Raw genomic sequence first — 16,135 nt, 5'->3', positions numbered from 1 at the left:
ATGGATGACTTTGACACAATTCTCAAATTCTGGGCTCCTGTGGGGGCTGATTTGAGCACATACGGAGGTCTGGTTATGACTCGGTCAGTTGCTTTTAGAATAAGAAGCTGCACCAGATGTTTACAAAGCCTTGTGAAAGTATTACCCCCACTCATGAACTTTTTTTTATATTGCCACATTTCGCGATTCAAACTTAAAGCTACAAAATCGAAAATATTTTATAAGAATTAAAATGTGAGACACAATCGTGAAGTGGAAGCAATTAATTTCAATGTTTTATATTATATTTACAACGAGAAAAAAAAGTGTTTTTAGTAGTTGTTTAAAAAATATTGCTCCTTGTTCTCTCAGCTCAGCCAACTGACTCCAGAAGTTCTCTGATGATTTCTAAATGATCCAATGTCGACATATTCAATATGGCGGCGCCCCTGTTCGGCTGCGGCTACATCGGCTCGCAACAGTTTTTTACACGTCGGCCATAAGACCCAGTCTTCGACTCAGTTTTGACGGCGCATAAAGTCGGATCAAACTGCAGATTAAGATACGATCGCAGTTTTTTTTGCTGGATATGCGATCATCCAGACATCAAGCGCTCGGTGCTACGACCACTCGGGAGTGTTTATTAGCCACGGACTGCAATGTCAACATGACCCAGCGGCCTACAAAGCAGCGAAGCAGAGTGGCAAGACAGCGGCGTGACCGCCGGACGAGGAAGCGAGGTTGTCGGGCCGGGCTAACAGCTAGGCTAAAGGCTAAACCCTGCAAAACGCCTCTCCCATCCATTTTCCTCTCCAACGTTCGCTCTCTGGACAATAAACTGGACCATTTAACAACTGGAAGTGGCATCGAACCGCGAGATGACGAACTGCTGCGCTAAAATTCTGACGAAGACATGGTTAATCTTATCTATCCCGGCTGACGTTCAAAGAAACTGTGCGGGTCAGATGTATCGACATTTCGTTCTGTATACACGTGTACACGAATGACAATAAAGTAAATCTGAATCTGAATCTGAATAATTGACTAACAATGACAAATAGAGTGCAATAAGTTTTAGTTTAAATGCACCTCCTCTGCGATGGGCTCAGAAGTCTGTGAAAGCAGACACTGGAGAACAGAAAGGGTAGGAAGAACAAAGGACACACTTAGGCAGGTCCGGGATAAAGTTATAGAAAAGTTTAAATCGGGAATTGGATGCAAGATTTCACAACATTTACACATCTCCCAAATGACTGTACGAGCAATAGTATCAAAAGCACTGCAGACCTATCAAGACCTGGCCGTCCCTCTATACCAGAGGTGGCACTCACGCGGCTCTAGAGCCTTGGCCAATAAGAATGCGGCTTTGCCTCATCTTATTTTCTATATACTGTGGCTCTTTGCTTCGTTTCACGTTTAGTTTTTTTTTCCTTCTTAAAACACACTTGAATCTATCAGAGTTCATAACAAATAATAAATAATATTTTGAAATCAATTTGGCAGATTTGTTGTTTTTATCCTGCTTTGGACACAAAGGTTACGTCTAAGGCAGGCCAGTGCGTGGTGTGGCCCTTTGACTCTCACGGTTAAAAATTTCGGCTCTTTGTGTCAAAGTTGTTCGCCAACCCTGCTCCATACCTTTGGCCCAAACAAGGAGAAAATTATACAGAGAAGCAACTAAGTGGTCCATGATCACATTGGATGACCAGCATGAAAACACAGCTGAGGTGGAACAATCTGTGCATAAGACTACTATCAGTCGTATTCTGCATAAATCGGCCCCTCATGGAAAAGTGGAAAGAAGAAAGCCCCTTCTAAAACAGTACCATAAAATTGCCTGTTTGGCGTTTGCAAGAAACCACATGGGAGACATAGATGACATGTGGAATAAGGTGGCCTGGTCAGATGAGACTAAAATCGAACTGTTTAGGCAGAATGCAACGCGTCTCGTTTGGCATAAGAATAACTTGATCTGTTTTGTAAGAAGGAAAGGGGGAATTCTTCTTCTTCAAGACATTGCCAAAAGATTTGTGATCACAGCACAACGAAATTCATTTAGGGGGCAATATTTTTGCAAAACCTGCTTTTCTTTTCCTTTTTTTGCATAATATAAAATGTTGGATGCATTTGGTTTCTTTTTCTTTTCTTTTTATGACTCAAATGTTGTTGATTTTTAAAAAATATTTTTTATCTATAAGTTTGAAGTGTAAAAAAATTCTTGGAGGGGGGATACTTTTGCAAGGCACCGTATCATTTTTATAAACTATTATCATTTTTTCCCCTCTAGCTTTTTTATCGAGCATCCTGATACCCAGAAGCTGTTCCCCAAGTTTGAAGGATTGCCAAAGAAGCCCTGGCTGGAAACCAGGCAATATCTGCCCATGGTGTCACAGTGCTTACCAAACTGGGAGAGCTGCTAAAGGCTGAAGGCAACGACGCCCACATCCTCAAGCCTCTGGCCAAGACTCATGCCACCACACACAAGATAGCACTCATCAATTACAAGATACGGTAGAAATGGGTTCCACCACAGTGGTCAGCAACTGCCCGGCCTCAGACCAGCATCGGACCGTGGGTCGTTTGATTCCTCCGCATAATATATACCCATAAAGTTTGGGTGCGTGTTTTACCGCAGTTTTACGATAGTATACCAAGATAATTTAGCTATGATTGATCAATCGAAGAATATCGCTGACCTCCTTAGCTCAGCATTGGATGCGATGGGAATTTAACCTTGATCCCGGCAGTGACAGCACCGAATCCTAACCATTAGACTGCCGGGTTTGTAGATGACCAAGGAAAAGCATTGAAGTTGATCTTACAATTACACTCATTGTGCCCACATTATACAGAATTGTAATGGAGCATCATAAGAACGAGTTTAGCTATTAACAACATCTCCCATCTCATTAGCTACACCGCTTATCCTCAGTAGGGTCGCGGGGGTGCTGGAGCCCATCCCAGCAATCATCGGGCAGTGGGCAGGGGACACCCTGAACTGGTTGCCAGCCAATCGCAGGGCACACGGGGACAGACAACTCACTCGCTCATTCACACCTAGGGACAATTTGGACCGGCCAATTCACCTGAAATGCATGTTTTTGGAATGTGGGAGGACCCACGCAAGCACGGGGAGAACATACAAACTCCGCACAGGAAGTCTGGAGCTGGATTAACATTAACAACAATGCTCTTTCATTTGCTCAGCACTGGATTCATCGGGAAACAAAACCTAATCGATGAGGTGGGGGGGGGGGGGTTGGGGGGGCTTTAAGGGTTATTGTTCTATCTTCGTTATTCATTATCCATTATCCATTATCGGTTAGTTCATAATACGCTACAAAGCCTAGGAGCCGGGACACTTACTCTCAGCCGAAAGGCCAAGCTAAGGTCCTAGCCCTAAAGCCTTGCTGCGATCATTGCGAATGCACCGTTACCGGAGGTACTGCAATACCGGGCCGATGCGTGGAGTGGACAGAGCAAGCTCTTATTCCATCTCCGGATTGTAAAAATCAAAGATCGGCCGTTAAGTCCACAGTCCTAAAATCACAGCCACCAAAAAGTACTGCTTAGTTGTCAGAGCTCTGGAACACCAGTGCTAAAGCACTGATTACAATATTCTACTACTGAGATTATAGATGCATGTGGAAATGGCATTGCATTTTATCTTATCACCACGCTATTTTGATTCATGGTGCAACCTTTTCAAAATTGTAATGGAGCATTATGGGAAAGAGTTCCGCCAAAACAATGTTGTACAACTGAGTTGTGTGAGTAAAAAAGTGTAAAGATGAATGTCGTTATCAAGATCCCTGGTGGTCTAGTGATTACATGTAGGATTTATACTTGGTTTTATAATTATCATCAATGTCATAATTACGAATGATATTATACGGCTTGTTGATGATACAGAAAAGGTTGCCGACCACTGTTCTACCAAGACTGCAGTCACAAAAGACAGATCTAAACTTAGAGGTGGAAAAACTACGCCCCGTGGACCTCATGTTGCCCCGAAGGCTTTTTAAAATGGCCCTCCAAGCCAAACTGGTCCAAATATTATGACATTAGCAAATAAAGTAATACTAGTAAAACATGTTTTTTGTGCCAACTTTTCGCTGTTATTACTCCAGAAATACAACAAAATTCTACAACATTACGTCAAAACAAAATATCAAACTTAGTGCTGAAAAAAAGGGACCTCCTGTATGATTTTGCTTTCATTCTGAAAATAAGAAAAAACTTTAGAAATACTAAAAAATACAACTACAGTAATATTATAATACAAAAATACGACTACAGAAATATTACCCGAGAAATAATACAAAAATACAAATACAGTATTATTACAGAAATACAACAAAAATACTAGTATGAAAATAAGACAAAAAGTCTACAGAAGTACGACTACAAATACTACTTTGGAAAAACCGCCAAACAAAATCCGTAAAAAAGTGTGTGTGTGATTAAGAAATAGAGTAACAAGTTTAGCTTACTTTTTTAGGGAAGCAGGTTCAGGTGGAGACTGAGAAAGTATATTAACTCTTATCATAACATGAGTTCATCAATCAAGCGTGTGTGTTTGTGATTGAGAGGGGGCAGAAAATACACGCTAACATGGAAAGATAAGTGATTAGCTGTTACCATACCATTAGCTTGTTAATCTTGCTCTAAAACAGGAGTGCCCACACTTTTCAATTTGCGAGCTCCGTTGAGATTTCGATGCACTTTTTGTTTTAAGTCAACTTAAGTCTTGTTGGTTGTATTGACATTTTTATTTGTTTATTGTAAAAAAAAAATAGGAAGCTATTCAAGTTTTTGTGTACCTTTATACCATATGCTGCTTTTTTCTGCACTGTTAGTTTTTGGTTTGAGTGAAAGATAAGTCATCTTAGTGTAGTTGAAATTCTAATCTATTTACTGTAAAAGGTTTTAAAAAGCTATTTTTTTTCATTTGTAACAAGTTTTCTGTGTTTTTTTTTTTATCATTAAAAAATTCCTTTTGCCAACTTTTAAAGTTTCACCGCAAATGAATATCATCTCCAAATGTCGGTTATCGGCCTGCTCTTACTAATAGTCGGTATGGGCACTGAAAACCCCATATCGGTTGATTCCTACACATTTTGGGGACATTCATTGTAAAGCGGGCAGCACAAAGGATGAGTGGTTTGCGCGTCTGCATCACAGTTTTGAGGTCATGAAATCGAACCTTACTGTGTAGAGTTTGCATGTTCACCTCGTGCTTGCGTGTGTTTCCTCCGGGTACTCCGGTTTCACATTCCAAAAACATGCATGTCAGGTTAATTGGCCCGTCGAAATTGTCTCTAGGTGTGAATGAGCGAGTAAGTTGTCTGTGCCTGTGTGCCCTGCGACTGGCTAGAAACCAGTTCAGGGTGTCCCCTGCCCACTGCCCGTAGATAGCTGAGATGGGCTCCAGCACCCCCGCGACCCTACAGAAGATAAGCGTTTGCATGGATTTTGTTGGATTAGAATGTCAAAATGTTACTAGCCAACTGACTGATTTAATTTGTTAACATTTTAGCACCCCCTGCGCTTAGTACATTACCCCCCAGAAATGTGCCTTGGGTGTTTCAGTAATGGTCACACAAAAATAAGAAATAACATTTTGGACTTCAGTTCAGCATTCAACACCATCATCCCACAACACCTGGTAGACAAAATGAGACTCCTGGGTTTCAACACCCCCCTGCGCAACTGGCTGCTGGACTTCCTCACTGACAGACCCCAGTCAGTGCGGATTGGTCAGAACATCTCCGATGTCATTAACCTCAGCACGGGCTCCCCCCAAGGCTGTGTCCTGAGCCCCTTGCTGTTCACCCTGATGACACACGACTGCGTCCCTAGGTCCGCCACAAACCACATCGTGAAGTTTGCGGACGACACAACCGTGGTGGGCCTCATCAGGGACGACAACGACCTGGCCTACAGAGAGGAGGTGGAGCAGTTGGTGGGCTGGTGCAGGGACAACAGCCTGGTCCTGAATGTTGACAAAACTAAAGAGATCATTGTCGACTTCAGAAAAAAACAGCCCAACCATGCCCCACTTTTCATCAACAACAAGGCTGTGGAGGTTGTCAGCAGCATCAAGTTCCTAGGGGTGCACATCACAAACAAACTCACCTGGTCCGTGAACACTGCATCACTGGTTAAGAGGGCACAGCAGCGCCTGTACTTCCTGCGGAGGATGAGGAGAGCCCGCCTGCCCCCACCCTCCCTCATCACATTCTACAGGGGCACCATAGAGAGTATCCTGACCAGCTGTATCTCTGTGTGGTGTGGAGGCTGCAGCGCTACCGACTGGGGTAGTGTGAGGAGAGTGACGAGGACAGCAGAGAAAATCATCGGGACTTCTCTTCCCTCCATTCAGGACATTGGCCAGAAGCGCTGCCTATCCCAAGCTAAGAACATTATCAAGGACCCCTCTCACCCCCATCATGGACTGTTCACTCTGCTAGCCTCTGGGAAGAGGTACTGCAGTGTGCGGTGCAGGACCACCAGGTTCCACAATAGTCTTGTCCCCCTGGCCATTAGACTGTTAAATGGTCACTCAAACACATAGTAAATCTAAACTGCTGCTAATCTGTACATCTGTGGGTTCTGTTTGACTTTTTGCACTACTGGCAGTTCTGTATAGCTAGCCACTCCTTGCACATCTGTTTGTCTGCACTATCGTACTTACAGTGTTATTGTTACAGTGTTATTGTTCTGTTTACTTGACTTGTTTACCTGATTGCCCATCTTGCACATCTGGTTGGCTACTCCTCTTGCACTATTTGCGCTACTGTAAAATACTATACATAGCCATAATTATTTAGTATATTATTAGCACTCAATACTACAACTCAATACAACATTTTATTTATATCTGTACATTCAAGGAAACTGTGCGGGTCAGATGTATCGACATTTCGTTCTGTATACACGTGTACTAGAATGACAATAAAGTAGATCTGAATCTGAATCTGAATCTGAAATGATTTCCATGATTCTTTTCTAACAGAATACTACATCACATCGAAAATAAATCGCGTCCAATTATAATGTTATGTGTTTCAATTAAGTATTCTGATATTCTGATATGATCATTGTAAATATAGTATGCACATATTGAATACTTACTATTCCATGTCAAGGTGCTTGCTTTCACTTGCTTTCACTTTTTATCTCTTCAAAGTAAAAAAGTAAAAACTTTCAGCAAGTCAGCAAAAAAATTGTTTGATAATAAACGTAAAAGATGCATCATTCCTGATGTTTATTGAAAATACAATTTGAAAGCTTTATTATTTATATTCAGAAAAAGGAGCTTTATCTATAGGTTCTTGTCGTGTATATGATTAATTGTAGTCTTGTGGTTAAAAAAAAAACGTATTCACTAAAAAATATTATGTTCATTTAAAATATAAGCAGAAGTACATGAACTATCATATAAACGTGCATTTGTAAAAAATATTCATAGGGCAGGAAATACATTACATTTATTTTACATAACATGAGCGTTACCCAAAGGGAGCCGACATAATTGTCCGTCATCTTGCTGCAGCAGGTACCCAAAAAGGCTGGGGTAATTAAACTAAGTAACAAACATACAGACTTTAAGTCTTGGTAGTTTGTATTCTTCCTTGTGCGTTTAAGGACTAATTTTCAGTTGCACAAAACAATGCAGTGACATCTAGTGGTCAAAAACACACACACTCTCCTTTTGCAAACATTATTTTAAAACATCCACAAAAAAACGCCCAAATTGTGTCATATAATATATACATCCACAAAATTGGGTTGTTTTGTACAAGACACCTTAAAAGTCATATCTTATTGATCTACCCCACGGGTCTCCAACGCTGTGCCCGCGGGCACCAGATAACCCACTAAGAACACCTGAGCAGCCCGCGGACAGGTTCTAAAAATAGTTCAACAGTGATGGCTCATTGCAATTTTCTAGGAAATTTGAGCTCTAACTGACATGATGTTTTAGTGGTTGACTGAGCCCATTTTAACTCAACTTTTAATCATTACAACCTGGTAATAACACACAAAATAACCATAGTAATAATGTGATAAGTCGTCATTTTAGAAATGCATATCAAACTGGTTGCCTTTGTACTAACCAGTAACAAAAGTAGCTCTCATCTTCAAAGAGGTGGGTCACCCCTAATTTAAGTACTAGGTTGGTCATTTTATGACCAACTATGGTCAACTTTCAAGGATTTTTTTCCCCTGTAAATTGATTCTATCAATCTTTTGTGTCACCGGTCCTGGAAACTTTAGACCCCACCCCATTTCATACAATTATATGTAGATAAACTAACAAGGGTCAACTACTTCATTCACAGCTGATCGCAAAAGTGATCGTAAAAATCTTGCAAGAGAAAACAGGACTGGACAGCTTTTAACAACGTGATGGACGTCGTCATTGCCGACATTGAAACCGGCTACAAAGAACTTGGTTTTCCGGGCTAATGTTAGCTTGTGCAATGTTTAAAAAGTGTGTTGCTCTGCTATTTTCAAACAAAGATTGGATGTCGTAAATTACTTCCCAAAGCATGAAATCTTTAATGTGTACATTTTGAAATTGATGACTAATTAAACGTTAAAACTATGTATGAAAATGGGTCGGGGTTAAAACATTGAAAAGGGTGTGGATTCTTTTTAATCCTCATTCGAAGACATCTCACCACATGCATCCACCTACTACTCCGCCCGACCAGCCTAAATCATGTCAAAACAAAGGTAAAAAGAAAAAATGACATAACTTGTTTACACATACAGTATATGTATTCATGTTATCTATCCATCCATCCATCCATTATTTGCATCGCTTATCCTCAGTTGGGCCGCGGGGGTGCTGAAATCTTAGGGCTTGTGAAACTTAGGGCAGTGGGCAGGGGACACCCTGAACTGGTTGCCAGCCAGTCGCAGGACATCATGTTATCTAACTATATACAATTATAAGTAGTACTTACTTTTGTCAAGTCAAGTCATGTTTATTTGTATAGCCATTAATCACGAGGGGTCTCAAAGGGCTGCACGGACCACAGACTATTGCAAACTACGGACTATTATTACACCATCCCCTAATCTAAAACTTAAATGAGGGCAAGGAAAAACTCAAAAACCTCAGCATGAGGAAAATGAAGAAACCTTGAGAAGGGACCACACATGAGGTACTCCCCCTTACAGGATAATCAGGCTGCAATGGATGTTGCATGAACAAACCACACAGATATTGTCAACATTAACTATAGCTTTTCATAAGCTATAGAGCATAAGTGTGTTTTAAGCCTAAATTTAATCAGTTCCACTGAGGTTGCAGAATGAATCTCAGAGGGCAGAGCATTCAACAACACAGAGGCTCAAATAGAGAACACTCCCTAACCTGTAGATTTCTTCTTGGCTCTTGGATCACTTGGGACCAGCATTTTCAGAGCAATGGCTCCGGACAGGAACATAGCAGGAAATTAAATCTGAAGGATATGAGGGATCAAGTCCATGTATGATTTTGTATAAAAACCCTGAAATCACATCTTAGCTGACAGGGAGCCAATGCAGGTTAGCTAAAATCGGGTAATGTGATCAAACTTTCATGTCGCAGTTAAAAACCTTGCTGCAGCATTTTGTACCAGCTGCAGGCTCTTGATTTTGGGACTTCGGGAGACTGGAGACTAGTACGTTACAGTAATCGAGACGGCAGGTAAAAAAACGCATAGCTCAGGAGGTAGAGCGCTCGTCTTGGGATCAAGGGATCCCAGTTCAAATCCCGGCTCGTCCGTGTTAGATGTCGAAGTGTCCTGGGGTAAGACACTGAACCCCTAATACCCCAATAAGCAGGTTAGCGCCTTACATGGCTGCAAGGCCGCTATTGGGAAATGTGGAGCACATTGTAAAGCGCTTTGGGAAGTCATTGACTTGAAAAGCGTTATATTAATGCAAATCATTTCATTTCATAATCTCTGCATCAGACTGGGACAGCATAGGGAGAATATTAGCAATGTTGCGAAGATGAAAATAAAGCTGTTCAAGTAATATTCTTAATGTGTGTTTGGAAGGACAGATTGGGTTCAAATATGACATTTAAATTTTTGACTGAGTCACTTTGGGTGATATTACATTTGTATATATTTAGAGTAGTTTTTGAGAACAAGTCACGGCATTTATATGGAGCAATAATCAAATGAAATGAAATGAAATGATCTGCATTTATATAGCGCTTTTCAAGTCAATGACTTCCCAAAGCGCTTATACATTGTACTTCACATTTCCCAATAGCGGCCGTGATCTGTGCAGCCATGTAAGGCGCTAACCTGCTTATTGGGGGTAATTGGGGGTTCAATGTCTTACCCAAGGACACTTCGACATGTAACACGGACAAGCCGGGATTCGAACTGGGATCCCTTAATCCTAAAACGATCGCTCTACCTCCTGAGCTACTGCCGCCCCAATCAACATTTCGGTCTTTTAAGGGTTGAGGCCCAATAAGTTGAGTGACCTCCATCTTTTTATCTCAGTGAGGCAGGCCCTTAAATTTCCAGTTTAGTGGAGCAGATTCCTCCATCGGAAGATATACAGTAGTTGAGTGTCATCTGTGTAGCAATTGGAACTGATATTATACTTGCGAGAAATATCACCTAATGGAAGAATGTAAATGCTGAAGAGAAAGGGGCTAACACCGCAGGTAACACTAAAGGGCTCGGATGTCATTTCACCATATTTAGCACAATGCGTCCTATCTGAGAGGTCAAAGGCAACACTAAGGTCCAGCAGCATTAACAGTGATGAAGCGCCGGAGTCCATTGCCAGTAGAGGATCTTTGCTTACCTTAACCAGGTCTGTCTGCCCTGAATCCTGATTGCATAGATTCAAAAAGATTATTGTCAGATATAAAATCATTCAGCTGCTGTGCCACAACTTTTTCAAGTACTTTAGAAACAAACATTAGGTTTGACACAGCTCTGTAATTACATAAGCTTTCTGTGTCAATGTTTGGTCGTAGGTTTAATAATAGAGGACTTAAAAGCCGCTGGAACAACACTTAGGAGAGTTATATGTTGATAATATTTAGAACTGAAGGTCCAAGAACCCCGAAAAGACCTTTAGCTACACCTTAGAATGTAATTATTGTGATATCCCAGGAACCTATACTACAAATTGAATTTGATCGTAAAAACACATAATATGCACATTTGGATTATGAATATCTTTAGGATGTAAAGTAATTATGCATGAAACAATTTTCCCCGCAAAACTGACTTGAACTAATTTTCAACCAAGATTGTTGAAAAAAAAAAGGTTTTGTGTTTCTTCTTAAAACAAATATCATATTTTGTTGTGCTTGGAAAAGAGCAGTGAACAAAGTGGCCCCTGGCATCCCTCAATTTTTCTGAGGAATATGGACACCTCTGACATAAAGGCACGGTAAATTTAATCTGCTTGCTTATAATAAATAATTACGTTCTGTTTTTACTATTGGAAACCTGCTAGGAATATTGCATAAGATTCATCAAAAATAAGGTTGTTCTGTAATTTTGACTATTATGCACTATTATACTGTCATGATTACCAATGTGAATCACCTGTGCCCGCTCATTTGGCGCCAACCGCTGCGGGCTTTGATTGGCTCCCTGTCACTATTTGAACCCAGTCCTGTCAGTCCCCTGTTGTCAGTCCGTCGACGAACCTCTGTTTTTACAACATAAGCCTTTTTCGTCCCTAACTACCGCCTGTCCCGACGATCGCTGGGCAGAAGAAGCGGGGCAGAGAGGTCAAGCGCTGGAAAACAGGAAGCCAGGGGCAAACGAGCAGGGTACCGGACAGGACGGGACAGACGGGCTAGATACCGGATACAGGATACATGAGCAGGATACCGGACAGGACGGGACGGACGGGATCGATACCGGATACAGGATACACGAGCAGGATACCGGACAGGACGGGACAGACGGGATCGATATCGGATACATGATACACGAGCAATACGAGCAGGATACAAGTGAGGACGGGACAGATGGGATCGATACCGGATACAGGATACACGAGCAGGATACAAGACAGGACGGGACAGACGGGATTGATACCGGATACAGGATACACTAGCAATATGAGCAGGATAAAGGTAAGGACGGGACAGATGGGATTGATACCGGATACAGGATACACAGGCAGGAAACTGGACAGGACGGGACAGACGGGCTCGAGACAGGATACACGATCAGGATACCAGACAGGATGGGATAGGCGGGATCGATACTGAACCATTCGAGGCACAGCAATTCCCGTGACGGGCAGGTCCGTGGGCAGGATGGGCGGGGAGCGCAACGGCACGGCAGGAAGAGAATTGACGCGACAGGAGCTCCGTGCCCAGCCAGTTGCTCCTGCTGACACTGCATGAGCTGTTGTCATTGCTGGAACAGCAGCAGAAGGGCGGTGACGTCACCTGACAGTCGCCGGACCTCGCCCTCAGTCCGGTGCAACTGCTTCAGGGCAGAGGGAGTTTCCAGCGCTCCCCAAACCGCTCTTGTGTGAGCGTTCGCTGGGTCCATTTCAGGTCAGTCTGTACTGTCAGAACCTGAACTGACAGTAGACTCAAACGCGTAACGTTTTCACACCAAGCTTTATTTATGGAAGCGGGGCAGTCATGCGCGGGAACACAAACTCGCGCGATTCGTGGGCAGAAGAAGCGGGGCAGAGAGGTCAAGCGCTGGAAAACAGGAAGCCAGGGGCAAACGAGCAGGATACCGCACAGGAAGGGACAGACGGGACCGATACCAGATAGAGGATACACAGGACGGGAAAGAGAGGATCGATACCAGATACAGGATACACGAGCAGGATACCGGACAGGTCGGAACAGAGTAAAAATGCTTGCCTTGCAAGTGCAGAGGTTTGTTGACGGACTGACCAGGAGTGACTGGAAGCGTGGAGTTTAAATAGGAGGGGAACCAATCAGGCAAAGAGCAGCAGCTGGCGCCAAACGAGCAGGAACAGGTAAGGGCAATGGGTAATCGTGACAGGGCAATTATCAAGATGTTTTTACATCTTGACTAAATCGCGAATATATTTATGGATCTGTACAATACGTATGTAAATATTTACATTATTAACATAATCAATAATATTTATAATTATTACCAAATTTCTAGAATTGATATGTTATCATTGCACTAAAACCCATTTCGTCTAGGTGTAGCCGGCATGTGTCCTATTTGACGTGACCTGCAGAGGGCGATAATGCCTCATAGGACAATGCCATACAAACTAATGCCTGCTTTTTTTAAGTACGAGGGAAGAAGAATTGCAACGGCAAAGTGAAGCCGCGAGAGAGCAGTATCGGCGTCGTTTTTAAGCAAACTTGCTGTAAAACATGCCAACTATTTAAAGTATTTACAAGCAGTTCCCCCAAAATGCAAGCACTTTTAAACCCTTTACAAACACACAAACAAAATTCAAGCATTTTCAAGCATTTCAAGCTCCCGTGTAAACCCTGATCATTGTCACTAAACTGTTGGTGTTGTTCAATTTTTAAACCTTTTAGGGTGAGTATGTTTTTGTGACCTAGGAGATTTAATAAAAAGAGCTCGGTGGAGGACTTTTAGAACAGGTTGGAATGTTTGCATCTCAAATGGGGTTTTGTACAGTCCTCCCATGTTCTCCAATTTCAAAATGCATTGATGTCTTCTCTCCTTATGTTGAGTGTCTAAAAAACTATAAATTCATCTTGCAAATGAGTTGGCGTAATAAACTGCCGGGTATGCAAACCGCCGAACATTTTTATAACGTAACCATGCAGACACATTCAACGACGTTCCACACACCTCGTTCAACCCCTCAATGTCTGGCTCCACGTACGCGAACTTGAATAATGGATTACTGCCATAATGTTAAGCTATTAATAGTGAATCCGCACATGCACCGATGCAGGGAAAAGACGCGGCACCTGGCACAATCACCTCAATCTTTTTTTAAGCTTATCTAACCAGAAAATGAACTTATCCTCAAATTAGAATTAACATTCCTCCTGCCCCTGTGCACTTCCACTGCTGCGAAAACGCACGTCGCCATGAATGATGGATAATTGCCATGATGATAACCTATTAATAGGAAGTGCGCGCGTGCATCCGTGCAGGATGAAGTCGTGACACGGGGCACCAGAAATCCGTCAACAAGCTCCCTCAGGGTTCCCTAACGCTGCACTGCGGTTAAATATTACACGCCGATTCACGCCGCTTTCGTGGGGGGAAATCGGTTCTATGCGGAAATGTTACCTTCCTCGAATCGTTTAATTTGTGTTCCGGACTATAAGGTACACGCCAGAAATTGTAGCGCGGTTCTTACATAGTGCATGAGATTGGAAAGGAATACAGCATTTGTAGGCGTGCGTTACTACACAAGGTTTTACGGTAGTATAAACAGTGTAGCGGTAGTGCGAGCGTTGACACTTAACCGCTAGTGATACAAATAACATGCAAAAAGGCATTTGATTTTATCTCATCATCAGAACATTTTGACTTCCACGGTTCCAGAAACGAATGCTAAAGATTGGAGAACTTTCGAGAAATTTCGTCATGAAAGATGTAAACGAACTCAAAGTCAGATTCATCATCAGATTCACCAAAGAGTTGTTTCCCTTGTCGTGCTTTTTTTGCATTTAAAATTGTGTGACAAGATAAAATCTAATGCCATTGATTCCAATGTCACCTGTACCACTAGTGGTCTAGTGATTAGGTTTTAGCCTAATTCTATGCGCCTTGTAAATGAAAAATATACAGGCTTAGTACAGATTTTTCATTACCAAATTCAAGCTTTTTTTAGGACTTTAAAAGCTTTCTTTAGTACAATTCAAAGAAGAAGCACAGTACATTGTTAATAATCATAATTATTGATGAATTGTTGTTATAATTATTATCATTTATCCCACCAACACTAACGCTGTATTTGAGGTGGGTGTGAGCCAAAGAAAGTCAATTCTTCTAAAACATTTTTTTTCATTTAATACATAGGTTTTTTGGTTTGGACTGCCGAGAAACATGGACACAATTTTAAGCATTCACAAGGACTTCACCCATTATTCAAGCACTTTTCAAAACCTTTAAACACAACATTAAAATTCAAGAATTTTCAAGGATTTAAAGAACCCGCATGAACCCTAAACTTAATAAAAAAAAATATATTTAGCGGATGAGCTTTATACTGCAGAAAATACGGTAACATATATAACATACTTTAAAATGGCACTTGATTATTTTAATTTGATTTTAATGAGTTGATATATTGCTCAATAAGAACAATGACTGCAAGCCTTTTTTTGCATTGGAAAGGCAAATAAAGGTAGAATTGGACATAACATATATAAAAAAAGAATTTTAAAAATCTCTGATAAAAGCAAGAGGATACCATTTATCAAAACAGATAAACAGCAGATAAAACATTCATCAAAATACAGTCCCACAGTGTCTGAGGGCACATTACACATTGTCAAATTGGACAGATAGAGCGCAGTCGTCATGGGAACGAGACCTGCCGCCACCTTCAGGATGATCAGCAATCTTCCCACGGTTTTGGCCACACTGTCTTCCGTCTGTAAGGGGGACAAATCTTAAAAACTGCAGTCACAGCAGAGTATAAGTTCAGTTCGGGGAAACATGTACTGTATTTTAAGCACTATAAGGCACACCCAAATACCCAAAATTGGCCAGAAATTAAAAAGTGCGCCTTGTATACGGTATACTCAACTCAAATCGCAAAACATTGTATGCAACGGGATTCAAACCCAGGTTGTGGCTGTGAGTGCCAACACTTTACCATTAGACCACCAATGACTCACATGACATACGAAAAGGTGTTAGAGCCGAAGTCGCCAACGTTTTTGAAACTCAAAGCTACTTGTTTGTTACCGATTGGCGTGAAGAACTACTATTTGGATACACATTTCTAAAATAAAGATTAAAGTTATTACTATGTTGTGCTTCTGGATGTTAAGTCAACGACTGAAACGACACGTCAGTCAGAAATCTATTTTAAAAAATCGTAATGTTCCACCTCTAGTGAGTTACTTGTAGAGCCTGTTCGAGGGCTACTCGGGGGTTCTTAGGGAGCTACCTGGTGTCCACGGGCACCACGTTCAAGACCCCATACATTTGAGCTTATC

The 16,135-nt window shown here is 41.7% G+C and overlaps 1 protein-coding gene and 1 pseudogene across 1 annotated transcript; one reads left to right on the top strand and one right to left on the bottom strand.

Annotated features, from left to right (window-relative positions):
- On the top strand, positions 1–8,454 carry mb (myoglobin). Its single transcript, XM_088342634.1, is given in 5 exon segments — positions 1–83; positions 2,267–2,322; positions 2,325–2,469; positions 8,312–8,377; positions 8,379–8,454. Coding segments are annotated over 5 exon segments (426 nt in total).
- On the bottom strand, positions 3,407–3,496 carry LOC148361833 (U2 spliceosomal RNA; annotated as a pseudogene).
- Positions 8,455–16,135: the final 7,681 nt, after the last annotated feature.

The sequence above is a fragment of the Urocampus carinirostris genome, chromosome 8 (genome assembly GCF_059441175.1).
Source record: "Urocampus carinirostris isolate Australia breed hairy pipefish chromosome 8, RoL_Ucar_1.0, whole genome shotgun sequence".
NCBI lineage: Eukaryota > Metazoa > Chordata > Actinopteri > Syngnathiformes > Syngnathidae > Urocampus > Urocampus carinirostris.
This window is presented reverse-complemented; position numbering and strand designations above follow the sequence as displayed.